The sequence below is a fragment of the Natrix helvetica genome (assembly GCF_964273705.1).
Source record: "Natrix helvetica genome assembly, chromosome: 2".
NCBI classification, from domain to species: domain Eukaryota; kingdom Metazoa; phylum Chordata; class Lepidosauria; order Squamata; family Natricidae; genus Natrix; species Natrix helvetica.
Genome location: NC_138552.1, coordinates 288919964 through 288947424, shown reverse-complemented (window position 1 = coordinate 288947424; position 27461 = coordinate 288919964). Strand labels below are relative to the sequence as shown.

Sequence of the window (27461 nt, the reverse complement as noted above, 5' to 3'; positions counted from 1 at the left end):
AACCACTTATGACTGTCTCTAATCATAACTTAGAGCCATTTTGGCCTAGTGGTTAAAGCAGCAGGCTAGAAACCGGGAGATGGTGAGTTCTAGTCAGGCCAGCAACCTTGGGCCAGTCGGTCTCTCTCAGCCTCCTAGGAAGGAGGCAAAGGTAAACCAGTTCTGAATTCTTGGCAAGTAAACTGCAGGGATTTCACACACACACAAATCATAACTACAAATGGGGGAGAAAAATATCAGCTGGATCTAAGAAAATGACTGCAGGTCGTCCTTGATTGGCTCTTTATGTGTGGACTTCAACTCCCAGAATTCCATGCTGAGGAATTCTGGGAGTTGAAGTCCACACCTCATAAAAGAGCCAAGGTGTCCCACCCCTTGCTTAATGGTTATTTAAAGTTACAGTAGCATTTGCCCAGAGCTACTTATGATCTGGATTTGACAGTCTGATGGACACACACACACACACACACACACACACACACACACACACACACGGACACACTGTCATGTGATCACATTTGGAGAGCTCATCAACCGAACTGTATTTATCATTGTTTGCAGTCTCAGTCATCTGACCGTGATTTAGGATGCTTTTCTCCAGAAACCAGCATTTATAGGTAGTCCTCGACTTACAACAATTCACTGAGTGACCGTTCAAAGTTACAACGGCACTGAAAAAAAATGACCCATGGCCGTTTTTCACAGTTGACTTTTGCATGATCCCACATAGTCGTTGGGATCAAAGTTCAGACGCTTGGCAACTGGTTCACATTTATGACGGTTGCAGTGTCCTGGGGTTATGCGATCCCCTTTTGCGACCTCCTCGCAAGCAAGCAACGTCAATGGGAAAGGCAAATTCACTTAACAACCGGGTTACTAACTAGTCAACTGCAGTGATTCACTTAACCACTGTGCCAAGAAAGGTCATAAAACAGGGCAAAACTCACTTAACAAAAGTCTCACTTAACAACAGAACCTTCAGGCTCCATTGTGGTTGTAAGTGGAGGACTACCTGTATTTTAGGTTTCTGGTTAAAAAAAAAACCCACTCGTTACAGGCAATGGATTAACTTCTGTTTGCTTAACAACCACAGTGTTTCACTTAACAACCACCAAAAAAACCCCATCATAGAATCAAGCAAAGTCATGTGGCGACATGCTTAACAACGGGCATAACCTGAATTTTGATCATGTGACCACGGGGATGCCACAACGGTCATAAGTGTGAAAAACGTTCATCTCATCTTTTTCAGTGCCATTACAACTTCGAACGGTTGCTAAATGAATTGTTGTAAGTCAAGGATTAGCTGTCTTTTAAAACAACCCCCTTATTTTAAAAGGATTGCTGGTCATCAGTAATCCTTCAAAATCACAGTTTGGGGAGAGTGAATTGTCTGTCTCGGGGCTGCAGTGAATGTTTCCTGAAGGGAACAGAGGAAATCCCTTGGTTTAGTGGGAAATGCCATTGCAAAGTCACAGAGAGCTGGCAGTAAATACATGGAATTAATGAATTTATTATGATGGACTCCCAGGCATTGCACACAAATGAGTGGCAGAGTAGGAATACCTAGGAAAGACTATAAGGATGGATGAGTCTGCAAAGAAGCATCAAACTGGACATTCATCTCAATTGGCAGCCTTTCACCACTGCTGAGTTATGGTGCTCTCAAAGCCCACTGCCCATAAAGAAAGTGTGGCAGCTTTGACTGTATGCTGTAGCCCTCATCTTGACTTTTTTTTACTTTTCTCTCCTTCCTTCCTTCCTTCCTTCCTTCCTTCCTTCCTTCCTTCCTTCCTTCCTTCCTTCCTTTCCTCCTTCCCTCCCTCCCTTTCCTTGTATTCTTTTTCCTTCCTTCCTTTCTTTCTTCCTTCCCTCCCCATTCCCTCCCTCCCCTCCCTCCCCTCCCTTTCCTCGTATTCTTTTTCCTTCCTTCCTTCCTTCCTTCTTTCCTTTCTTCCTTCCTTCCTTTCCTCCTTCCCTTCCCATTCCCTCACTCCCCTCCCTTCCCTCCCTTTCCTTGTATTCTTTTTACTTCCTTCCTTCCTCCCTCCCTCCTTCTCTCCCTTCCTTCCCTCCCTTGTATTCCTTCCTTCCTTCCTTCCTTCCTTCCTTCCTTCCTTCCTTCCTTCCCATTCTCATTCCCTCCCTTCCCCACCTCCTTCCTTAGTTTCCTTCCTAGCCACTTCGTTTCCTTCCCTCCCATCACTTCCCTTCCTTTCCGCCTTGTACTTTTTCCTTCCTTCCTTCCTTCCTTCCTGCCTGCCTGCCTTCCCTCCCATTCCCATCTCTTATTCTCCTTCCTAGACCCTCCCTTCTCTCCCCTCCCTTTCCTTCCTTTCCTCCTTCCTTCCTTCCTTCCTTCCTTCCTTCCTGCCTGCCTGCCTGCCTTCCCTCCCATTCCCATCTCTTATTCTCCTTCCTAGACCCTCCCTTCTCTCCCCTCCCTTTCCTTCCTTTCCTCCTTCCTTCCTTCCTTCCTTCCTTCCTTCCTTCCTGCCTGCCTGCCTGCCTGCCTTCCCTCCCATTCCCATCTCTTATTCTCCTTCCTAGACCCTCCCTTCTCTCCCCTCCCTTTCCTTCCTTTCCTCCTTCCTTCCTTCCTTCCTTCCTTCCTTCCTGCCTGCCTGCCTGCCTGCCTGCCCGCCTTCCCTTCCATTCCCATCTCTTATTCTCCTTCCTAGACCCTCCCTTCTCTCCCCTCCCTTTCCTTCCTTTCCTCCTTCCTTCCTTCCTTCCTGTCTCCCTCCCTTCCTTCCTTCCTTCCTTCCTTCCTGCCTCCCTTTCTTCCTGCCTCCCTCCCTCCCTCCCTTCCTTCCTTCCTTCCTTCCTGCCTCCCTCCCTTCCTCCCTTCCTTCCTTCCTTCCTTCCTTCCTTCCTTCCTGCCTCCCTCCCTCCCTTCCTTCCTTCCTTCCTTCCTTCCTTCCTTCCTTCCTGTCTCCCTCCCTTCCTTCCTTCCTTCCTGCCTCCCTTTCTTCCTGCCACCCTCCCTCCCTCCCTCCCTCCCTTCCTTCCTTCCTTCCTGCCTCCCTTCCTTCCTTCCTTCCTTCCTTCCTGCCTCCCTTCCTTCCTTCCTTCCTTCCTCCCTTCCTTCCTTCCTTCCTTCCTTCCTGCCTCCCTTCCTTCCTCCCTTCCTCCCTTCCTTCCTTCCTGCCTCCCTTCCTTCCTTCCTTCCTTCCTTCCTGCCTCCCTTCCTTCCTTCCTTCCTTCCTTCCTTCCTTCCTTCCTGTCTCCCTCCCTCCCTTCCTTCCTTCCTTCCTGCCTCCCTTTCTTCCTGCCACCCTCCCTCCCTCCCTCCCTTCCTTCCTTCCTTCCTTCCTTCCTGCCTCCCTTCCTTCCTTCCTTCCTTCCTTCCTTCCTTCCTTCCTTCCTTCCTGCCTCCCTTCCTTCCTTCCTTCCTTCCTTCCTTCCTTCCTGCCTTCCTTCCTTCCTTCCTTCCTTCCTTCCTTCCTTCCTGCCTCCCTTCCTTCCTTCCTTCCTTCCTTCCTTCCTGCCTCCCTTCCTTCCTTCCTTCCTTCCTTCCTTCCTTCCTGCCTCCCTCCCTCCCTCCCTCCCTCCCTCCCTCCCTTCCTTCCTTCCTTCCTTCCTTCCTTCCTTCTCTCTGCCTGGCCACTCCTGCCTTCCCTTCCCCTCCCCGACTGACCTAAGAACACCCCACAAATTGAACAGAAAAGCTTCTTTGGGACAAGAAAATTGCCCCTGTGGGGAAAGCTGAGATTTCTAAATTCACCTTTTCTGCTGCTGATAACAACCAAGAATCTCCTTCACAAAAGAACTGGGTGGGAGGCGGAGGGCCGATATGTGCAGCCCTCCTTCAAACTCATCCATCAAAGTAGTGATAATTAGAGGAGGCAACACCTTGTGGTATCTCACACTTCGCTTAAATCCCACACCATAAAAAAAAAAGTCAACAAGTTTATCTTTGGATGTGCAAGACTGTGGCCAGCTCATTGGATCACTTTGTCCTAACTGCATTGTTTTCCCCAGGGAGAGCTGGCTGCATTTGACACAATAGCCTATTCAAGTTTCTCCTTAATGGGGAGACACATTTCTAAGGAGAAGGAAATCTCCTTCTTTCTACTACTGTTCTTCAAAGTTAGGAAAATAGGAAAAAGAATAGAGAGAAAGCGACACCTTCCAAAGATAAGCAATTTCTAGGTTTTGGTCTCCACGAAGTAAAAAAGATGTGGAGACTCTAGAAAGAGAGCAGAGAAGAATTAGAAAGATGATGAGGAGACTGGAGGCTAAAACATATGAAGAACGGTTGCAGGAACTGGATATGTCTAGTGGAATGAAAAGAAGGACTAGGGGAGACATGATAGCAGTCTTCCAATATCTCAGGGGTTGCCACAAAGAAGAGGGAGTCAAACTATTCTCCAAGGCACCTGAGGGCAGGACAAGAAGCAATGGGTGGAAACTAAGCAAGGAGAGAAGCAACTTAGAACTGAGGAGAAATTTCCTGACAGTTAGAACAATTAATCAGTGGAACAGAAGTTGCCTCCAGAAGTTGTGAATGCCCCAACACTGGAAGTTTTAAAGATGTTGGATAGCCATTTGTTGGAAACAGTATAAGGTTTCCTGCCTAGGCAGGGGGTTGGACTAGAAGACCTCCAAGGTCCCTTCCAACTCTGCTACTCTATTCTATTCTAAGTTGCAAGAATTGACTCAGTTTGATGTACAGGTAAGCCTAGACTTCCAACAGTTTGTTTAGCGACCATTGCAAGTTACAATGGCACTGGAAAACCTCACTTATGACCATTTTTCACACTTACGACCCTTGCAGTAACCCCATGGTCACGTGATCCAGATACAGCTGCTTGACAACTGGTTCATATTTATGACAGTCGCAGTGTCCTGGGGGGGACACATGTGATCCCCTTTTGCGACCTTCCGACAAGCAAACTCCATGGGGAAGCCAGATTCACCTAAAAACCATGTTATTAACTTAACAACCGCAGCGATCCACTGAACAATCATGGCCAGAAAAGTCATAAAGCGGGGCAAAGCTCCTTTAGCAACTGTCTGGCTTGGCAACATCCATTTTTCAGCCTTCTTCCCCATGCTCACGTGATCAAAATTCAGGGACTTGGCAATACAATACAATACAATAGCAGAGTTGGAAGGGACCTTGGAGGTCTTCTAGTCCAACCCCCTACCTGGGCAGGAAACCCTACGCCACTTCAGACAAACGGCTATCCAACATTATCTTAAAGACTTCCAGTGTTGGAGCATTCACAACTTCTGGAGGCAAATCATTCCACTGATTACGTAATTGTTCTCACTGTTCTTAGTTCTAGGTTGCTTCTCTCCTTGATTAGTTTCCGCCCATTGCTTCTTGTTCTGCCCTCAGGTGCTTTGGAGAATAGTTTGACTCCCTCTTCTTTGTGGCAACCCCTGAGATATTGGAAGAGTGCTATCCTGTCTCCCCTAGTCCTTCTTTTCATTAAACTAGACATACCCAGTTCCTGCAACGGTTCTTCATGTTTTAGCCTCCAGTCCCCTAATCATCTTTGTTGCGCTTCTCTGCACTCTTTCTAGAGTCTCCACATCTTTTGTACATCGTGGCGACCAAAACTGAGTGCCGTATTCCAAGGGTGGCCTTACCAAGGCATTATAAAGTGGTATATAATACTTATGATGTGTCCCAGGATCATGGGATCCCCTTTTTGGGACAAAGAAAGCCAACGGGGAAGCCAGGTTTGCTTAACAACCCGGTGGCTAACTTATCAACTGCAGGGATTCATTTAACGACGGTGGCCGGGAAAGCTGCAAAACGGGGCAAAGCTCACTGAACAAATGTCTCCCTTCACAGCAGAAATGTTGGCCTCGATGGTGACCGTCACGTACTTCGGCTACCTGTTCAAACATCCATCCCAACCTCTCAAGCCATAGTATTACTTACGCCGGAGGATCTCTCTCTGTTTCCGGACATACCACGTATAGAGCGCTGCCCGCTTCTGCGTTTTCATCGGGGTCCCCTTGTTGAGATGTTGAGAAAGGTGCGACTGATTCAGTCCTGTGACATCCACCACCTCCCTTTGGGGGATGTTGTGCTGCTGCATGTAACCCTTGATCATCTTTGCGGCTCGCCAAGGGTCTTCACTAAAAGGAAAGGAAAGACTCCAGTTAGTGTTGAGTCCGTGGGAGATGTGGGAGGAAGAGAGTTGGAAGGGACCTTGCAGGTCATCTAGTCCAACCCCCTGCTCAAGCACGAGCCTCTCCGCCATTTCTGACAGATGACAGTCCAGTCTCTTCTTGAAAGCCTCCAGTGATGAAGCTCCCACAACTTCCGAGGGCAAGTTTATTTTACTTTACTTTATTGTCATTGTACGTATATACACAGTATACACATACAACGAAATTCACATAACACCCAGAGACCTGGCCCAACACACATAACAATCCCCAAACACCCCACCCAAAAAATTCCCCGCTTCTAAACCACCCAAACATCCACACAACAGACCAAGCAGTGCTGTACAATAGCTCACTGATGGTGGCCCTTTAGTTGATTGTTGAGTGCAATTATAGCTCTGGGATAAAAGCGACCGTATTTTTCGGAGTACAAGACGCACCTTTTCCCCTCAAAAAAGAGGCTGAAAATCTGGGTGCGTCTTATACACTGAATACAGTGTTTTTTGCCTCCTGAAACCCCACACCCTTCACCAAAATGGCCATGCAGAGCCTTTAGGAGGCTTTCAGAGAGCTCCTGGGGGCTGGGGAGGGCAGAAATGAGCAGAAAACATGCCGTTTGTTGCTCAATTTTGTCCCCCCCCCCAGCCCCCAGGAGCACTCTATAAGCTTCCTAATGTCCTTTTTTCCGTGAAAATAGGCTGTTTTTTGCTCCCCCCCAACACTCTACAAGTCTCCTAAGAGCTATTCATGCCCTTTTTTAAAAAAACGGGGAGGTTTGCAGAGTGCAAAACCTTTTTTTAAAAAAAATTGCCTCTTCAAAACCTTGGTGCGTCTTATACTCTTTTGCGTCTTATACCCCGAAAAATACGGTATTCAGAAGACGTGTGGTCTGAGTTTTAATTGTTCTGTGTCTTCTGCCAGAAGGCAACAGTCTAAAAAGATTATAAGCAGGATGGGAAGAGTCTCTGAGGACGTTATGCAACTTCCTCAAACAGCGAGATGCGAAAATGTCATCCAGGGCTGGTAGCTGGAGCCCGGTGATATTCTGGGCAGTTTTAATGATTCTCTGTAGAGCTTTTTTATCCGCTGCAGAGCTGATCCCATATCATGCAAGAATGCCGTATGTCAGGACACTCTCAATAGTGCTGCGATAGTAGGACAGAAGTAGATGTTGAGATAGATTTATCTTCCTTAGCCTTCTCAGGAAGTACAGCCTCTTCCGTGCCTTCTTCACAAGCATGTTAGCATTCATGGTCCATGAGAGGTCCTCTGAGATATAAATGCCCAGAAATTTAAAACTACCAACCCTCTCCACCTCTTCGCCATTTATGTACAAGTTGTTCCATAGGTTGATTGTTCTCACTGTCAGAAAGTTCCTCCTTATTTCTAGGTTGAATCTCTCCTTGGTCAGTTTCCATCCATTATTCCTTGTCTGGCCTTCAGGTGCTTTTGGAAAATAGCTTGACCCTCTCCTTTCTGTGCCAGCCCTCAGATATTGGAAGATTGCTATCATGTCTCCCCTGGTCCTTCTCTTCACTAGACTAGCTATGCCCAGTTCCTGCAACCATTCATTATACGTTTTAGCCTCCAGTCCCCTAATCATCCTGGTTGCTGTTATACACTATATTGCCAAAAGTATTCGCTCACCCACCCAAATAATCAGAACCAGGTGTTCCAATCACTTCCGTGGCCACAGGGGTATAAAATCAAGTACCTAGGCATGCAGACTGTTTTGACAAACATTTGTGAAAGGGGGCCGAATTCCAGCGTGGAACTGTGGTAGGATGCCACCTGGGCAACAAATCCAGTCGTGAAATGTCCTCGCTCCCAAATATTCCACAGTCAACTGTCAGCTGTATTATAAGAACGTGGAAGTGTTTGGGAACGACAGCAACTCAGCCACGAAGTGGTAGCCACGTAAACCCGTCCAACATCAGTGCGTGACCTCTCAAATGTGCTTCTGGAAGAATGGTCAAAAATTCCCATCAACACGCTCCTAAACCTTGTGGACAGCCTTCCCCGAAGAGTTGAAGCTGTTATAGCTGCAAAGAGTGGACCGACGTCATATTGAATATGGATTAGGAATGGGATGTCACTTGCAATAAGTTCATATGCAAGTAAAGGCAGGTGAGCGAATACTTTTGGCAATATAGTGTATGTTATATGCAGGGGTGGGTTCTGGCAGTCACTACTGCCGGTTCGCTCATGGGCGCGCCCTGTGCGTGCATGCACAGTGCAATAAAAATTGCTATGCGCAGAAGATGGTTGCCCGGAAAACTGGTTCGGGGGTGTGGCAGTCCTGGATCGCTGCTGGTTCTAGTGACCCAGGCCGCCAAACCACTATCAGTTCATCAGAACCGGGCTGAACTGGTAGGAACCTACCTCTGGTTATATGTTATATTATTGTATGTTCCTCTGAGCTGGCTGAGGAATTCTGGGAGTTGAAGTCCACAAGTCTTAAAATTGCCAAGGTTGGAGACCCCTGCTCTAATCTAACCTCTGCTCATGGCAGGGGACCAACTGTGGTCCCATTTTTTCCTGCAAAGTGACTCACAACTTCAGGAGGCAAGCCGTTTCTTTGATTCATTGTTCTTACTGTCGGGAAATTCCACCTTCGTTCCAGATTGGATCTCTCTTTAATAAGTTTCCGTCCATTGTAGCTTGTCCTGCCTGCAGGTGCTTTGGAGAATAAACCGACTCTTAAAAGTTATGAGGGCCTTGGAAAAACTGGCTTCCAACCTGTACTTGCACTTAAAATCCACCTACACACACCACACACAATCATGTGATTGCAATTCGGAGAATTGGCAGCCCTTTCCCATTTTATGACTGCTTGTAGTATCCTGTGGTCACATGATTGCACTTTGCAACCTGGTTTTTTTCCCCCTGGTTTCGAGCAAGCCCCCCCCCCCCATCTATGTGAGAAGCTGGATTTGCTGGCAACCATGTTATTTGCCTAACTATCACAATATAAATTGCTGTAAAATCAGGTCCGATTGCAATCACTTACAGCAGAAATTATGGTCCCAGTTGTAGAAGATGATCTGCATGGTGGAAGTTCATGGGCAAAATCTAGGTATGCTTAGATCTACTAAATCTGCTAGTCTACTAAATTTACATCTATTAGATCTACTCAAATCTACAAAGATCTAGATCTTACTATTACTATGTTGTTCATTGCGAAGTCGTGTCTGACCCATCGCAACCCCATAGACAACGTTCCTCCAGGCCTTCCTGTCCTCTACCATCCTCTGGAGTCCATTGAAGCTCCCACCTACTGCTTCAGTGACTCCATCCAGCCACCTCATTCTCTGTCGTCCCCTTCTTCTTTTGCCCTCCATCTTTCCCAGCATGAGGCTCTTCTCCAGGGAGTCCTTCCTTCTCATTAGGTGGCCAAAGTCTTTGAGTTTCCTCTTCAGGATCTGGCCTTCCAAAGAGCAGTCAGGGTTGATCTCCTCTAGGACTGACCGGTTGGATGGCCTTGCAGTCCAAGGGACTCACAGGAGTCTTCTCCAGCACCTTAGTTCAAATTCTTTGGCGCTTAGCCTTTCTTACATCTGTTAGATCTACTCAAATCTACAAAGATCTAGATCTTACTTTTACTACGAGTACAGTACTACTTGATTTAGGAGCTAGCTCTATTAATAGCTGCTAAGAGTTGATACCAACTTGTTGAATCAGAATCATAATAGAACTGGAAGGGACCTTGGAGGTCTTCTAGTCCAGCCCCTTTGATGGTGCATAATCCATCAGTGATGGAATCCAGGAAGATTAAATGTATAAGCTACAAATTTGGGGCACTAAAAGAGAAAGCAAACCCAGAATTCATTTGATGGTACTGGTTTCCCTTGGCTCATCAAATTAGAGCTTCGTGCAATGTCCTATTTCAAAGTCATTTGGATATTACATTTTGTATCAATTATAGTGCTACATGGATATATGATTTTAGATCTATGTTTAATTAAATTTAATTTTAGTTAATTTTGTATTAAGGTAGATAATTAGTTTTATTTATTTATCTATCTATCATTTGTCTGTCTATCTATCTTCTTTCATCTATCTCCCAAATTTTCTAAGCATTGTTCTTAGTTAAATAAGAGGCAGCAACTCATACTTATTTGCTCCCAATATCTGTCTTGTCATATAAGAATTAACTCAATTAACCCCTTGGCATCATTTGTCACCTCCCACTCCGTCTCCTGAAAACAAGCAAACAAAATCTCCTGTCACAATGAATGTATTAGTCACTGATAGAGGTACGACATTCTTGTGTTGCTCCTGTAGTTCCCTATTTGTAGGTCTGCCCCTCACTAAGCAATGTGTGGGCAGGGAGGAGAGATGGGAAGCAATGACAGGCCAGGTCACCTCTGGGCATAAAACCAAGGTCAACCTTGTGACACAACCTTGTGTTGTGGCCAGTGTGGTGCCTTTTTAAAAAATTCAGCGGTTGCCTTTCTTGCATACAGGTAGTCCTCAACTTACAACGGTTCAAAGTTACGACAACAAGTGACTGAGGACTGTTTTTCACACTTAAGACCATTGCAGCATTCCCATGGTTACGTGATCAGAATTCAGCCACTTGGCAGCCGTCTCACATTTATGATGGTTGTAACATCCTGGGGGGGGGGGTGGTGTCACTAAATGAACAACTGCAATGATTCACTTAACACCTGGGTCAAGAAAGGTCGTAAAACAGATCAAGGAAAAGTACATACTGTAAGTACTTTTGTTTCCACATGGAAACCGCTTCTGAACTTCATGCTTGATGTGGCAAAGAATGAAACTCTGGCTTTGGCTTTTACGGATTAGACTGTTAGATCTTTATAGAAATGACCTGTTCACTTAACACCTGGGTCAAGAAAGGTCGTAAAACAAATCAAGGAAAAGAAAATAAGTACTTTTGTTTCCACGTGGAAACCGCTTCTGAACTTCATGCTTGATGTGGCAAAGAATGAAACTCTGGCTTTGGCTTTTACGGATTAGACTGATAGATCTTTATAGAAATGACCTGTTCATTTAACACCTGGATCAAGAAAGGTCGTAAAACAGATCAAGGAAAAGAAAATAAGTACTTTTGTTTCCACGTGGAAACCGCTTCTGAACTTCATGCTTGATGTGGCAAAGAATGAAACTCTGGCTTTGGCTTTTACGGATTAGACTGATAGATCTTTATAGAAATGACCTGTTCATTTAACACCTGGGTCAAGAAAGGTCGTAAAACAGATCAAGGAAAAGAAAATAAGTACTTTTGTTTCCACGTGGAAACCGCTTCTGAACTTCATGCTTGATGTGGCAAAGAATGAAACTCTGGTTTTGGCTTTTACAGATTAGACTGATAGATCTTTATAGAAATGACCTGTTCATACAATTATGGAAAAGCAAGAAGTTGTGATTTGATGTTAATGCCTTATTTTACAGTAACACAGAGAGTCGGAAGTCAACGCTTCTTTTCTTTCTTTTTTCCCCTATCTTTCCCCTTTCCCCTCACACCTCACTGCTCTTCTATTCACTTTTGTCTTTTGTATTTTACAATACTTTATGTAACTCGATAAAAATTGTTTACAGGAAGAAAGGTCGTAAAACAGGGCAAAACTCACTTAACACCTGTCTCACTTATCAACAGAAAACCTTTGCTCAATTGTGGTCGCAAGTCGAGGACTACTTGTACTCAGGATCCTGGATCAAAGTTTGATGTTTGCTGAGTCACTGAAACACGTGCTTGCTTGCTTACTTGCTTGCACAAAACAGACAACCGTTTGTTCAAAAATGTCCCTTTGGTTTGGACGTTTACCTGATCCCCTCTTCCCCTGTCCATTTAACCATCCTCAGCACCGGAGTGGGTAAATAAAACTCAGTTAACATCCTGCAAGAAGTATGCCAAGAATTTATTCCCTTGGATTATAAAACCCCGTTCTCCAGTGAAAACAAACAATCTAATCTGTATCTCTCTGTACACACACAAAGGCCCCACACGGACGCCCCCTTCACCTGCCTGCTCTCACCATCCCGTTTTCCCATAACTCACATGCATCTAGGAAAAAAGAAATTCGCTTCTGTGTTCTGCCATCAGGTTCTGACCGGTGGTACAGCAGGGGTCTCTAACCTTGGCAACTTTAAGACTTGTGGACTTCAACTCCCAGAATTCCCGGGAGGGGAGGGGAGGGGAAGGGAGGGAGAGAGAGAGGGAGAGAGAGAGAGAGAGAGAGAGAGGGAGGGAGGGAGGGAGGGAGAGGGAGAGGGAGAGAGAGAGATGGAAGGAAGAAAAAAGGAAGGAAGAATGGAAGGGGAAGGAAGGAAGGAAAAGAAAGAAAGAAAGAGGAAGGAGAAAAGGAAGGATGGAGGGAACGAAGAAAAAAAGAAAGAAAGAAAGAAAGAGGAAGGAAGGAATTAAGAATGGAAGGAAGGAAGAAAAAAGAAAAAAAGGAAAGAAGGAAGGAAAAAAGGAGGGAGCTAGGGAGGGATGGAAGGAAGGAAGAGAAAGAAAGAAAAGAGAGAAAGAAAGAGGGAGAAAGGGAGGGAAGGAAGAAAAAGAAAGATGGAAGGAAGGAAGGAAGGAAGGAAGGAAGGAAGAAAGAAAGAAAGAAAGAAAGAAAGAAAGAAAGAAAGAAAGAAAGAAAGAAAGAAAGATCCTCCCATGCAATAGTCTTTCAGTGGAACTTCAAATGATCTTTGCAGGCAGAACATGCAATTCCTATATATAGTCCCTTTCTGAAGTCAGTGGGATTGACTTCTAAGCAAACGTACCTAAAATAAAGTTAATCTTGATGCCAGCAATATGCCGTATAATCCATTTAATTCATGAAGATAGACATCTTCTGGTTTCCTCTGAGTTTTCCTCTGAGTAAGAGTTAAAGAACTATTTGTAAACCTCCCAGAGCCATTGGGAGTTGGGCACTTTGCAAATGAAATTAAACTAATTGATAACCTAAAACCTCTGAAAGATATCTGACTAATTGCTTTGAAGGCAAAAGACTGTCCCAAAAAGTTTGATCCAATATAGGTAGTCTTCAACCTACAACACTTCATTTAGTGACTGAAGTTACAAAGGCACTGAAAAAAAGTGACTAATGACCTTTTCTCACATTTACAGCCATTCCATGGTCACATGATCAAAATTAGGATGCTTGGCAGCTGGTTCATATTTACGACGGTCGTAGTGTCCCGGGGTCATGTGATCAACCTTCTGACGAGCAAAGTCAATGGGGAAGACAGATTCACTTCATGTTGCTAACTTAATAAAAGCAGCAATTCACTTAACAACTGCGGCGGGAAAGGTTGTAAAATATTCACTGAACAAATGTCTCGCTTAACGACATAAATTTTGGGCTGAATTGTAGTCCTAAATCAAGGACTCCCTGTATCCCTGAATAACCATCACTTATAATAATAGTCTGATGCACGCAGCGTGTGCATTTTACACCAATGATTCCGCGACGCGTAAATAGAATTCTGTGAAAACATGTTCACCGAGCGACAGTACTAGGAAACAGGAACAACATTGGGATATCACATTCAATCGGGGTTTGTTTGTTTGTTTTTTTCAAAATAAATACAAGCAGGTCCTTGTACTACTGGTTGAAACTGTTCCACCCAAAAGGCTGTTTATTGCAGCTTTTGCAAAATCCCTGAAACAGGACAAGAAACAGTTTCCGGATTTAGAGTGGCAGTGGCAGGAATGTTAGTTTAGAAATAGAAAACAGATTCTAGGCACGGGTGTCAAACTCAAGGCCCAGGGGCTGGATCTGGCCTGTGGGGTATTTCGATCTGGCCTGCTGGGCAAAGGACCCGCCTGCGGTGTTTCTGCCAGCGAAAACTGGTTCCCGAGTTCAGTTTTCAGCTGCCACGGCCTCCTGCAACCCTCTGCCAGTGAAAACGTTTTCACTGGCAGAGGGTTGCAGGAAGCCATGGCAGCCGAAAATGGAGCTCGGAAGCCTGTTTTCGCTGGCAGAAGCACAGGCGCCCCCGACAGGAGTGACGTCAAGCTGGCCATGCCCCCCCTGCCCCCCCCAAGGTCAAAACACAACTCTGATGTGGCCCTCAATGAAATCAAGTTTGACACCCCGTTCTAGGCAGTGTTGTTTTACATACCTGGAATAAAACTGGAAACCAACCAACCCTTTTATCCTCCTGCCAGTCTATTTTAAGAAACTTTTTTGGCTTGGATATTCTTCTGAGCCACACCTGAGCAGTCTGGGTATGTTATTAATAATAGCAGACAAATAAATAATAGGCAAGGGGTGGAGAAATAAGGGGCGTGGCTGAACTCTTACAATTCGCCCATTCTCAAGAGTCAGATAAAATGTTAAATTCAAACCAACCCAAGAGGCTGTGCTGATACAACGTGCTAAAAACCGCCAACTCTTTCACGCATCCCACATGTAGTTAACAAACCAACCATGTTTAGTACAGGTAGTCCTCGACTTACGACCACAATTGAGCCCAAAATCTCCGTCGTTAGTGAAACATTAAGTGAGCTTTGTCCCATTTTATTGTTACATGAACATGGTTGTTAAGTGAATCTGGCTTCAAGTGATCACATGACCCCCGGTCACTGCAACTATCATAAATAATTTGACAGTGTTGTGGGAATTAGTTGTTTAGCAGAGTGATGGCATTCGAGGAAAAAGCTGCCCTTGTGTCTAGTTGTCTTGGAGTGCAGTGCTCTATAGCGTCATTTTGAGGGTAGGAGTTGAAACAATTTATGTCCAGGATGTAAGGGGTTTGTAGATATTTTCACAGCCCTCTTTTTGACTCGTGCAGCATATAGGTCCTCAATGGAAGGCAGGTTGGTAGCCATTGTTTTTTCTGCAGATCTAATTATCCTCTGAAGTCTGTGTCTCTCTTGTTTGGTTGCAGAGCCAAACCAGACAGTTATAGAGGTGCAGATGACAGACTCTATCTTTTTATATCTTTTTATGACAGACATATCTTTTCGGATATGGAAATTTATTTATTTATTATTTGTTTATTAGATTTATGTGCCGTCCATCTCATCTAGAGGCACAACCAGACTAGAAATTCATTTCTTTTATCCTCTGCCTGAGGTATATAATGACACACACAAACTTCTTCTGTTAGTGTAACAGTCTCTCTTAAAGCAAGCTGAGAGCAAAGTCTCTTACGGGGCCATAATTTATATTTGCACAGGAGAGAAACTTTGGACTGCAACCTGCCTCTCCGAAAAATGAGCACTGGCTGAACTTGTCAAGTAAGAGAGGACTAAAGATTCACAAAAGTTTCGACCTTATAACGAAGTGTGTTACAGGTAAGTCTTCATCTTAATGGTCAAATTATATACCACTATTATAATTTGACCATTCAAATTGTAACAACACTGAAACAAGGAACTTAGGACCATTTTTCAGACTTATGACCATTGCATGGTCCCGTGATCCAAATTTAGATGCTTGGCAACTGACTCATATTTACGACGGTTGCAATGCCCTTCGGAAGGTCATGCGTGACCTTCTGACCAGCAAAGTCGATGGGAAAGCCAGATTCACTCAACAACTGTGTTACTAACTTAACAACTGCAGTGATTGACTTAGCAATTGCGGCAAGAAAGGTCGTAGAATGGGGCAAAACTTTGCTTAACACATATCTCATTTAGCCACAGAAATTTTGGGCTCAATTGTGGTTGTACGTCAAGGACTACCTGTAGCCTGAAAAATTGCCACCAGATCCCACCTGGATAAGTGAAATTTTACCCCTTTCTGGTTAAATTTCACCCCTTTTTGTCTTCTCTTCCTCTCTCCTCACCATCGAGTTAAAGGTTGCATCTCTTTATTTACAATCTAACTTGTCCTGCAATGAATTCAACAAAAGAAAGGGGAAAGTCACTCTAAACAAATTAAAGCAAACTGCTAAATGTACCCTGGAACGAGATGCCGGACTCTTGCAGTACAAAAAGACACAATCACCCAGCAGCATGGAAAAAGCATTTAAAGCAGGGATCACCAATCTTTCGGACCTCAGGGGCAACTAAATTAATAATTTTAAATCCCATGGACCACTAATATCATCTGCCTAATGACTGGCTGGGTGGGTGTGGTTAGGTGGTCATGTGACTAGGTGGGCAGGACCAACTCGATGTCACTCACGTCGAGGGGCGTCTTGCCAGGCTCTACTTGCCCCTCCCCTCCCAGTCACTCCTTGCCTGCCCGCTCAGGCTCCTTAGGGCCCCAAAAGGAAGCCGTTGTTGGAGCTAAGCAGCCACCATGAGAAAGAGTTGGCAAAACAGCTCAGTTCAAATCGGACCTGATCGAGAAGGAGGCTCAGCAAAAGCACCTCACTGAGGACTACGAGCATAGGCTTTCCAAGCAGAGGGAAGACCTGCAGGAGTGCAAGGCCAGGTGCAAGGCCAGGTACTGGCGCCTGGAGGCTCACTGGGCTGAGATGGTCAGTCAGTTCCAGGCCATGATGCAGTCCCACTGGAACGAGGCCCTCCGGCTCTTCGCCACCAGCGGTACTTCCCTCCAGCCTTCGCCCAAAGCTCCTCACCAGGAGGCCAAAGCAGACCCCAAATCAGAATTTCTGCCCCCCCTCCAACCCACACAAAAAAAACCCAAAATGGGAGACTCTCTGCAGCAACACAAACGTTCATTGCACGTATCCATCCCAGGGGCCGTAGTTTGAGGACCCCTGATTTAGTGCAATATTAAAAATGCAAATAATTTTTCTGCGGACCACCATATTTTTCTTGTTCTAGGGACCACCCTAGAACAACAGTCACCTAGGTGACTGCTGATTTAAAAAATAAGCAGGGAAAATTTAAAAATAGGTTCTTAGCATTGATTGATTGATTGATTGAATGTATGTTCCACTCATCTCACTAGTATCCAAAGTACATCCTTGTAGATGGCAATGAGACTTATTTTTCCCTTTACTCCAAAGTTGAATAGAATAACAGAAGGAACATTGGAGGTCTTCTAGTCCAACCTCTTGTTTAGGCAGGAAACCCTATACCATTTCAGACAAATGGCTATCCAACATCTTCTTAAAGACTTCCAGTGTTGGGGCATTCACAACTTCTGGAGGCAAGCTGTTCCACTGGTTAATTGTTCCCGCTGTCAGGAAATTTCTCCTCAGTTCTAAGTTGCTTCTCTCCTTGATTAGTTTCCACCCATTGCTTCTTGTTCTACCCTCAGGTGCTTTGGAGAATAGCTTGTCTCCCTCTTCTTTGTGGCAACCTCTAATCTGCAGCAGTTAGGGTACCATTCTCCCAAATTCAAATACTATTTTCCCCTCCTTTTGGGGATACATATCCCCAAATTTTTATTTAATAAATTGCATTTTATTTTATCTCACAGACATAAATCTGGGTGGCATACAAAAAGATAACCAGTTGCAACAAATATTAATAACAATGACAGGAGAAAAACGCACCTGATGGGCTGGCTTTTCTTTCTTTTTTGCTGACAAGAACAAAACAAGATGTGGTTTTTATAAGGGCTGAAAATACTTGAGCGTCATAATGCGGACATGTAAAAGAGGAATTTTTTTACAATACTTTTGCTCTGGAGTAAGTTTTGCTATAACTTATCCTACTTTGCTGAAGACTAGCAGAAATACCTCCAGAAAACAAGATCACTTAGAATAAAAGAATCCTAAACTCAGGAATTTGTAACAAATGGCTAAACCGAATCAAACTTCCTCTCTTGGTATACAAAAAACCCTCTTCCTGCTTATTCCAAGCTTTGTTTCTAATACTAGCACTGATGATGTTACCTAGTTGGGTAATGGAACGCCTGCAAGAAAACCATCGAGCTCAGAGTGCAGCAAGCATCGTTCCTTTCTTTGTTTCTGTTGGATCCGTAGTGAGGAGACTGAGGCAGCGGTCAGTTCAACGTAGTTTTATTAAGGAACAGGCTAACTGACAACGGACAAAACGCGAGCCGGCTGACAGCTATTTATACTTACAGCTGTCAGCCGGTAGAACCAATAGGAACCCTTGAATTTTCCCGCCGGCTGGAGCGCGCGCCTTGGCCAATCAGAGGGCTTCCTTCGAACGCCCTCTGCTGGCCAGGCTCCTCAGTACTCAACACCCCTTTCCCCCGGATTGCGCATGCGTAATCTTCCAAATATCTTGGTCGTCTGCGCACGCGCTGGGAACGCCTTGGCATAGCTGGTGTGGCATTCGAGGTGGACGGAGTGTCGGCCCCGCCCGTGTGACGAGGCCCCGGAGGAGCGGCCGCGACAGGCCCAACCCTAGGAGATGGATGCGTCAGAACAGGTAATGAACCAAACGCACCGGGAGCAACCTGCGCCGACTCGGAGCTAGAGTTTTTTGTGCTGTTGGGCCGGCAGGCGACGTTGTTAGGGCCTGGCTGTTTCTGTCCGCTGGCTGCAATTCCGGGGACTTCTGCCGGTCGTCGCCGCAACAGGTCTACATGGCGCCTCCAAGATCTCCCATCGTTGAGGAGGACCCTGTAAGAGCAGGGCCCTGTTACATCTGAGATCTTTCCAGGCACCCATTTGGGTTCCCCCGCATAATTCCGGGCGAAAACTTCCTCCCCCACTAGAAAGGATCTCGGGGAGGTGGAAGGGTGAAAGGGGGGGGAAGAACAGAGGGGATGCAGGCGGTCTAAAGTAGACCTGAGGCGGCGACCCATGAGTAGCTCAGAGGGGGCTTTGCCCGTGGAGGAACAAGGGGTGGTGTGTTGGGTACGGAGATACGTGTGAATGCGGTCTGGCCAGGGTAGTGCTGCCATACGGGCAAAAGCATCTTTTGCAGAACGGACCGCACGTTCCGCCAGGCCATTGCTGGCCGGGTGATATGGTGATATTGGGGCATGGCGGATGCCCAGGGAGGTGAGAAAAGAAAAGAATTCGGAGGAGGCGAATTGGGGCCCGTTATCGGAAACGATAACATCGGGCAGCCCATGGGTTGTAAAAAGGGAATTGAGAACGCGGATAGTGGCCGCGGAGGTGGTAGAGGTCATGGGGAATAGCTCAACCCATTTGGACCATGCATCTACCACAACTAGGAAGGAATGGCCATCAAGGAGACCCATGAAGTCTACGTGCAATCGACTCCATGGGCCCAAAGGTTGTTCCCACTCGCGGGGAGGTGCAGTGGGGGGGGCAGCCTGCACTCGCTGGCAGGCAGAACAACCTTGAACGTAGGAAGCGATGTCCGCATCCATAGACGGCCACCAGACATATCCGCGGCCAAGGGCCTTCATTCGGACAATGCCTGGGTGGCCGTCATGGAGGCGAGACAGCACAGAGGCGCGCAAGGACGAGGGAATAACGACGCGGGAGCCCCAGAGGAGGCAATCCTGCATCACTGAAAGCTCGCAACGGCGGCGGAAAAACGGCAGGAGGAGGGGGTCCGTAGAGGAAGCCGCCCATCCTCGAGTTACGGCGGCCATAACTCGGATAATGACAGGGTCGGTTGCAGATGCCGCAGCTATGTCCGAGACGGACATAGGAAGGGACAAGTCATCAATTAGGGATACTTGAACCGTAGGAGCCGGGTCAAGAATGGGCACTGGCAAGGGGCAGCGGCTTAAAGCGTCTGCGTGGGCTATGTGGCCGCCAGGGCGATAGGCAAGAGTATAGGAGTAGGCAGAGAGGAATTCAAGCCACCTTAACATGCGCGGGGAGAGGATGGGAGGAGTGGGGCGATCCCCGGCAATGATACCTAGAAGGGGCTTGTGATCCGTAATGAGGGAGAAGTGACGTCCGTATAGGTAGTGGTGGAAGCGCTTTACTCCCGCAACGGCAGCCAGCGCCTCCTTATCAAGCTGGCTGTAATTGCGCTCAGGCCTTGATAAGGTGCGGGAGTAAAACGCTATGGGACGCTCCAAGCCATCAGGAAAGGAATGGCTAAGAACAGCGCCCACCCCAAAAGGAGAGGCGTCACAAACTAAAGTTAGCGGAAGGGACTCGTCATACTGGGCGAGGACTGGAGGAGTAGTGAGGGATTGTTTGACAGCCGCGAGCGCCTGCGCTTCGCGGCTGCTCCAGCTCCAAGGGACTTTGGAGTCCAAGAGGCGGTGAAGGGGTTCGGCTAGGGAGGCTTTGTGGGGAATGAAAGAAGCATAAAAATTCAGAAGCCCCAGGAAAGCTTGTAGCTCTGCTTTAGATTGGGGTGGGGGGGCAGCTAAGATGGCGTTAAGTTTATGTGGATCTGGGTGGATGCCCGCGGCATCGATGCGGTAACCTAGGAAGGTTACAGCAGAAACCCCCAGTTGGCATTTTTCGGGCTTTAAGTGGAGTCCCGCAGCGCGGAAACGCTGTAGGACAACGCGCAGCGTCTGAACGAGGCTCGCAGTGTCGGGGGCTGCAATCAAGACATCATCGAAGTACGGGGTGACCCCGGGAATGGCATGGAGCAGGCGCTCCATTAATCCTTGGAAAATTCCCGGGGCCACGCTGACTCCGAATTGCAGCCTTCGACATTTGAAAGCCCCGCGGTGGGTAACTATGGTTTGCGCAAGCGCGGTGGCCTCGTCAACGGGCAGCTGCTGATACGCCTGCGCGAGGTCTAATTTAGCGAAAATGCGCCCATTGCCTAGTGTGTGCAGAACATGCTGCACCACGGGCACAGGATAGGGGTGCGCTTGCAGGGCTTTATTTAATGTGGATTTAAAGTCCGCGCAGATCCTCACGGATCCGTCGGACTTAAGGGGAACCACTATTGGTGTTTCCCATGGAGAAAAATCCACGGGTTCCAATATGCCTTGGCGGAGAAGCTTATCTAGCTCCGCGTCTACCTTGGCTTTAAGAGCCAGCGGCAGACGGCGAGCCTTCAAACGTATGGGGGCTATAGAAGGGTCGAGGTTCAGGAAAATGGGGGAACCTGTATAGCAACCCAGGGAGGGGCTGAAAACGTCAGCGAATTCAGTTAGGAGAGAAGAGAGAGAATTAGAAGAGGGAAGAGGAGAGGGAAGTAAGGAATGTACCCCCGCTATAGAGAGCCCTAGTGCCCTAAACCAATCTAGGCCCAGCAAAGAGGATAGAGGGTTTTTTACTATGAGGAGTGGAAGCCTGGCGTGGCGGGAACCATAGTTAACATTAAATTTGCCACAACCCAGCAATTCAATGGAGTTTCCCTGATAGTCTCGTAGTCGACAGTCTGGGGGAAATAGGCTTGAGCGCCGGATTCTAGGTAGCAAATAGTGAAGTGTGTCCCAGGACATGATAGACCTAGCTGAGCCCGTGTCCACCTCCATTGAAGTTGTCACCCCCTCTAAGGTTATCGGGAGGTACAGCTTACCTCGGCCCTCCGCAGAGGAGGAGGCCGAGTCCACCAGCCATTCAGGAAAAGCAGTGGCCGGGTCGCCAACGGTGAGGGAATTTTGGCGACGGCCAGGTAAATTGGCTGGAGTACGGGAATTGTGAGGAGGTTGGTGCGGGGACCTTCTGTCAGGAGGCGCGGAGCGGCAGACGGCGGCCAGGTGGCCTTTTCGGCCGCAGTTGTGGCAAAGCGACTGACGGAAGCGACATTGAGATCGTTGGTGGCGGCCGCCACAACTCAGGCATTGACGTCCGTCCTTTGTGGCGAGTGACTGTAGGCGGTCGACGGCTTGATCGACCTCATTCTGGAAGGTAGATGCTGAGGATTGCGCGTATGAGGCGGTGGAACCCGAGTACGAGGAAGGCGGTCCAAAGGCAGCATGAGAGTGCTGGCTGAGGTGGCTGAAATCCGGGGTGGATTGGTCAGCCATCTCATAGGCTCTGGCATCATCGACCGCGATTTTTAGTGTTAGTTCTGGCCGTGCGAGGATGCGGCGATGTAATTTTACGTCGCGGAGGCCATAGATGAACTGCTCCAGCAGTGCCTCTTCTAGATCGCTGAACTCGCACAGACTCGCCTCAGCCCGCAGGGCAGCGACGTACTGTGCAATGGTTTGGCCTTCTTTTTGTATACACCGTCGGAAGTACTGTCGCCGGGCGAAACGAGATGGCGCGGGCTCGTAGTGGTGTTTGAGGCGAGCCATCAGGTCTTCCCACGGCAGCGAATTTGCTGGTTCTGGGGCAGCGAGAGCCCTAGCAGTGGCGAACATCTCCGCGCCGCAGTAGTTTAGGAAGATGCCGCGTTTTCTCTCCTGAGAGAGATTAATGAGGTCATGGGCTATGAGGAAGCAGTCAAACCTCTCTAGAAACGCTTCCCAAGCCTCAGCCTCTGGCCTGAAAGGCGAAAAAGCGGCGGAGGTAGCCATTGGTGGCACGATGAAGGGGTCCGTGTATCCCACCTTCGTCGCCAGTGTTGGATCCGTAGTGAGGAGACTGAGGCAGCGGTCAGTTCAACGTAGTTTTATTAAGGAACAGGCTAACTGACAACGGACAAAACGCGAGCCGGCTGACAGCTATTTATACTTACAGCTGTCAGCCGGTAGAACCAATAGGAACCCTTGAATTTTCCCGCCGGCTGGAGCGCGCGCCTTGGCCAATCAGAGGGCTTCCTTCGAACGCCCTCTGCTGGCCAGGCTCCTCAGTACTCAACAGTTTCCCTGGCTTAATTTAATATCAGTAGTCCTTTTTTTCCCCTGCTATGATTTTTTTTTTACAGAATACAGATTAACAGAGTTGGAAGGGGCCTTGTGGGTCATTTAACCAACCCCCCTGCCCAACTTCTGACAGATGGCAGTCCAGTCTCTTCTTGAAGGCCTCCTGTGATGAAGCTCCCACAACTTCTGAAGGCAACTTCTGTTCCATGGGTTGTTCAGAAATTTTCTCCTTATTTCTAGGTTGAATCTCTTCTTGATCTGTTTCCATCCATTATTCCTTGTCTGGCCTCCAGGTGCCAGGTTGCCTTGGAAAATGGCTTGACCCCCTCCTCTTTGTGGCAGCCGCTCAAATATTGGAAGACCGCTCTCCTGTCTCCCCTGGTCTTTCTCTTCACTAGACTAGCTATGCCCAGTTCCTGCAAACGTTTGTCTTATGTTTTAGCCTCCAGTCCCATAATCATCTTGGTTGCTGTTCTCTGCACTTTTTCTAGAGTCTCCACATCTTTTTTATAGTTTTAAAAAATGGAGCAGAAATCTTGGCTAAACTGCTGTAAACCGACTAGATAAATAGATTAAGTTTTGTGGGCAAGCATTCTCTCTTGTTGTTCCTAATGTCTGTTTATTTACCCTGGATTCACATGCCGTCCTTTTGATCAACGTAGCTTTGATTAAGGACAATGTGTAAGGCCTCCATTTGTGATTAAAATCACAAAACAGTCTACAACATCACATTTTAGGCTCATTTTGCGCAACCTAATAAAAAAAAAGAGACCTTGCAGCCGCTTTTGATCTGGAGGGACCAGTAGTGGGTTCCTAACCGCTTTTCTACCAGTTTGTTGAGAGGGCGTTTTGTGGGCGCTCCACTTGCTTGCTTCCTTCATGTGTGCGTCTGAGGCGCCTTGCTGCGCATGCGCAGTTGACTGAAAACTGTTCTGCGCACACACAGAAATATGCTGGCGAAGGCAGAAGAGACCAGGGAACTGGTTCGGGGGCATGGCAGGCCTGGGTCGCTGCTGGTACCAGCGACCCAGGCTGCCATACCGTTCGGCCAAGCGGGTCCAAATTGGTAGGAACCCACCACTGGGTGGGACCTATTTGAAAAGTTGATCGTGTGTGGTGAGTATTCTTTGCAGAATGTAGCTAGGCCTTGTCACGTAGGACATGCAAACAGAATAACAGAGTTGGAAGGGACCTTGGAGGTCTTCTAGTCCAACCCCCTGCTCAAGCAGGAAACCCTATACCATTTCAGACAAATGGCAGTCCAATCTCTTCAAGAGAATAGAATAGAATGGAGAAGAGAAGAGAGAGGAGAGAGAGGAGAGGAGAGAAGGGAAGGGACGAGAGAATAGAATAGAATAGAATAGAATAGAATAGAATAGAATAGAATAGAATAGAATAGAATAGAATAGAATTCTTTATTGGCCAAGTGTGATTGGACACACAAGGAATTTATCTTTGGTGCATATGCTCTCACTGTATGTAAAAAGGCAAGATACACTTTTTTCCCCCTTGGCGTAAGTATTTTTCCTTCGAGAGGAAAATGAAATTAACTGGAAGGTCCTGTATGAACGGTAACTTTTTTTAAAAGAATAGAATAGAATAGAATTCTTTATTGGCCAAATGTGATTGGACACATAAGGAATTTGTCTGGTGTAGATGCTCTCAGTGTAGATAAAAGAAAAGATACCTTCCTCACGAATCATAAGGTACAACACTTAATGATAGTCATAAGGTACAAATAAGCAATCAAATCATATTAGGAAACAATCAATATAAATCATAAGGATACAAGCAACAAAGTTATAGCAGACAAATAGATGCTCAAAAAAAATAATGGATGGAACAAGCGGATGCGAACCAGCCAGCAACAATTTAAACAATTTGTATGCAAATACATGCTTCAAGTTGGCACAAATATCCTTCATTCATTTGATCAACACCCAGCTATATAAATAAAGGCAGATATTAAACTTCAAGGGAAGACATTTTATCAGTAGGACTAATGAATAACCAGCATAGGGAATCTCCCTCATAAATCACTAAGGGAAAGTTTGGTGTTCCTTTGCTTAGGCCTTTTAAGGCCGGAGCTTAGTTATGGTTTTAAAATCGCATTAGTTTTAGACCATAGAATGGATGAGGGTTGGAAGCATCCTCCGAGGTCTTCTAGTCCAACCCCCTGCTCAAGGCAGAAGGACTTATACCATCCTGGTCGAATGGTTGTCTGGACTATTTTTGAAAACCTTCAGTGATGGGAGCACCCACAATTTCCGGGTGACAAGCTAGTGAAGAAAAGGAGACATGATAGCAGTCTTCCAATATCTCAAGGGTTGCCACAAAGAAGAGGAAGAGGTCAAGCTAGTCTCCAAGGCACCTGAGGGCAGGACAAGAAGCAATGGGTGGAAACTAATCAAGGAGAGAAGCAACTGAGAACCAAGGAGGAATTTCCTGACAGAACAATTAACCTGTGGAACTGCTTGCCTCCAGATGTTGTTGGAGGTTTTTAAGAAGAGAATGGATAGCCATTTGTCTAGAGTGATATAGGGCCGTGATGGCAAACCTATGGCACCCATGCCACAGGTGGCACACGGAGCCATATCTGAGGGCAAGCGAGGCATTGCCCTGTCAGCTCCAGCGTGCGTGCATGCACTGACCAGCTGATTTTCAGGTTTGAGGGGGGGGGGAAGCAGGAGGAGGCTGTTTTCGTCTTCCCCAGGCTCCAGGAAAGGCTCTGGAGCCTGGGGAGGGCGAAAAACAGGCCCACCTGAAGTCGGGAAACATACTGTTTTCGGCCTCTGGGGGGAGCAGAGGAGGCTGTTTTCACCCTTCCCAGGCTCCAAGAAAGCCATGTAGGGGGGAGTGGGGAGTGGTGGGTTTCAAATTTTTTTAGAACCTCTAAAAAAGCGAAAAAGTGTGGCCTGCTTTGTGGGAGTGGCTTGCCAACCGTGTGACTGGGTGGGAGTGGCTTGCCAGCCATGTGACTGAGTGGGAGTAGCTTGTCGGTCATGTGACTGGGTGGGCGTGGCCAACTTGTAAAATGTGGTGAAACTCACTTAACAACGCTCTTGCTTAGCAACCAAAATGTTGGCTCAGAAACTCTGGCATTTGAAGCACGCAAGTCTTAAGACTGTCAAGTTACAAGACCCTTGCACCCCTAACCCTCTAGGGAAAAAACCCCAGGGGTGTTCAAACTTGACAGCTTTAAGACTTTAATGTTTAGATAGGACTCTTAGAGGCGGGTGGGGCAATTGGTGAGCCAGCCAATCAGCGAGCGGTGGGCGGGGCCAGCGTGGTGCGGACAGGCGGGGGGAGGGAGCTGGAACCGTTTCTAAACGGCACAGTAGATTTGTGGAACCTCTTCTATAGAAGAGGTTAGAACAGGCAGGAACCCTCCCCTGCGGGGGGGCAGCAGGAGGGGTCATGCGCACATGCGCATCTGGGCACAATGGGGGGCGTTTAATCACGGGCGTTGGCACGTGCGCGATAGTGCGCAATGGCACACTTTTGGCACCCGAGGGGGAAAAAGTTTCACCATCACTAATATAGGGTTTCCTGATTGAGCAGGAGTCAGACTAGAAGACTTCCAAGGTCCCTTCCAATTCTGTTTTTTCTGTTACTATCTTTTGAAGACCATATGCTGCTCCCCTTTATTTTAAGTACTCCACTCTTACCAGAGGCCCCATGTACACTTTACATTAACATCTGGTAACATCATGGTTGCATTTTCCTTGAATGGGGCACTACAGGGACGTGCGGTCAGGGGAGGCAGGGGAGGCAGAGCCTCACATCTCTTCATGAAATAATAATATATAATAATAATATATATTTCCTCCCATCCCTTTTACACGGCTCCCGCTAAGTTCCGGTAAGGAGAAGAGCTTTTGGGGAGTGAAGAGGAAGAGGAGGAGGAGGAGGAGGAGGAGGAGGAGGAGGAGGAGGAGGAGGAGGTGCGCACGCGCGGCGGTGCCAGCTGGGCAACCGGCGGAGGCAGGAGGGTTCTCGGAAGCGCCAATAACCTTCCTGCCTCCGCTGTACTTTGCGCGCTCCTGACTGCAATAGACGTCCAGAAGTGGCAGGGGCTGTTGGGCTGGAAACCCAAACCCCATTAGCCACAAAACGTATATTGGACGTATATTGCAGTCGCGAGGAGCGCGCGAAGTCCAGCAGAGGCAGGAAGGTTCTCGTCGTTCCCCAGTCGCTTTCGTGGCTTCGTCATCCAGCAGCGCCGACAACATTTCTGCCTCCGCAGCTCCCGGGTGCGGCCGGACGGATATAGCCAGAGCGACGCCGAGGCGGTCCGGGCGGACGAAAGAGCGAGCGATGGAGGATCAGGCAGCCTGATCCTCGGTCGCTCGCCCGCCGGACTGCCTCGGCGCCACTCTGGCTACCTCCGTCCGTCCGTGCCCGCGAGCTGCGGAGGCAGAAATGTTGTCGGCGCTTTCGGATGACGAAGCCACGAAAGTGACTGGGGAACGACGAGAACCTTCCTGCCTCTGCTGGACTTTGCGCGCTCCTCGCGACTGCAATAGACGTCCAGAAGCAGCTTTTGTGGCTAATGGGGTTTGGGCTTCCAGCCCAACACCCCCTGCCACTACTGGATGTCTATTGCAGTCGCGAGGAGCGCGCAAAGTCCAGCAGAGGCAGGAAGGTTCTTGTCGTTCCCCAGTCGCTTTCGAGGACTGCGGAGCGTGAGCTGGTGGAGCACGCTCAGGAAGGCGGGGAATGGGTTCACGTGTGCTGGAGGCTGAGGCAGCCTCAGCCTCCAGCACACGTGGTCCCATTCCCCGCCTTCCTGATGACGTCACCAGCCTCACCAGCCATAAACCTCACTGCACGTCACTGGGGCACTAACATGTCTTTCAAGTTTGGCTATTT

At 47.5% G+C, this 27461-nt stretch overlaps 1 protein-coding gene across 3 annotated transcripts in view; it reads right to left on the bottom strand.

Moving 5' to 3' along the window:
- Positions 1-27461, bottom strand: part of HNF1B (HNF1 homeobox B) — a 108276-nt gene that overhangs the window by 63924 nt on the left and 16891 nt on the right. For all 3 annotated transcript variants that reach the window (XR_014174736.1, XM_081945439.1, XM_081945440.1), the window contains exon 2: positions 5900-6099. Coding sequence is in view for 2 of the 3 variants with exons in the window: in XM_081945439.1 (XP_081801565.1) it covers positions 5900-6099 (200 nt within the window). In the remaining variant the exon portion in view is untranslated. The remainder of the gene's footprint in view (positions 1-5899; positions 6100-27461) is intronic.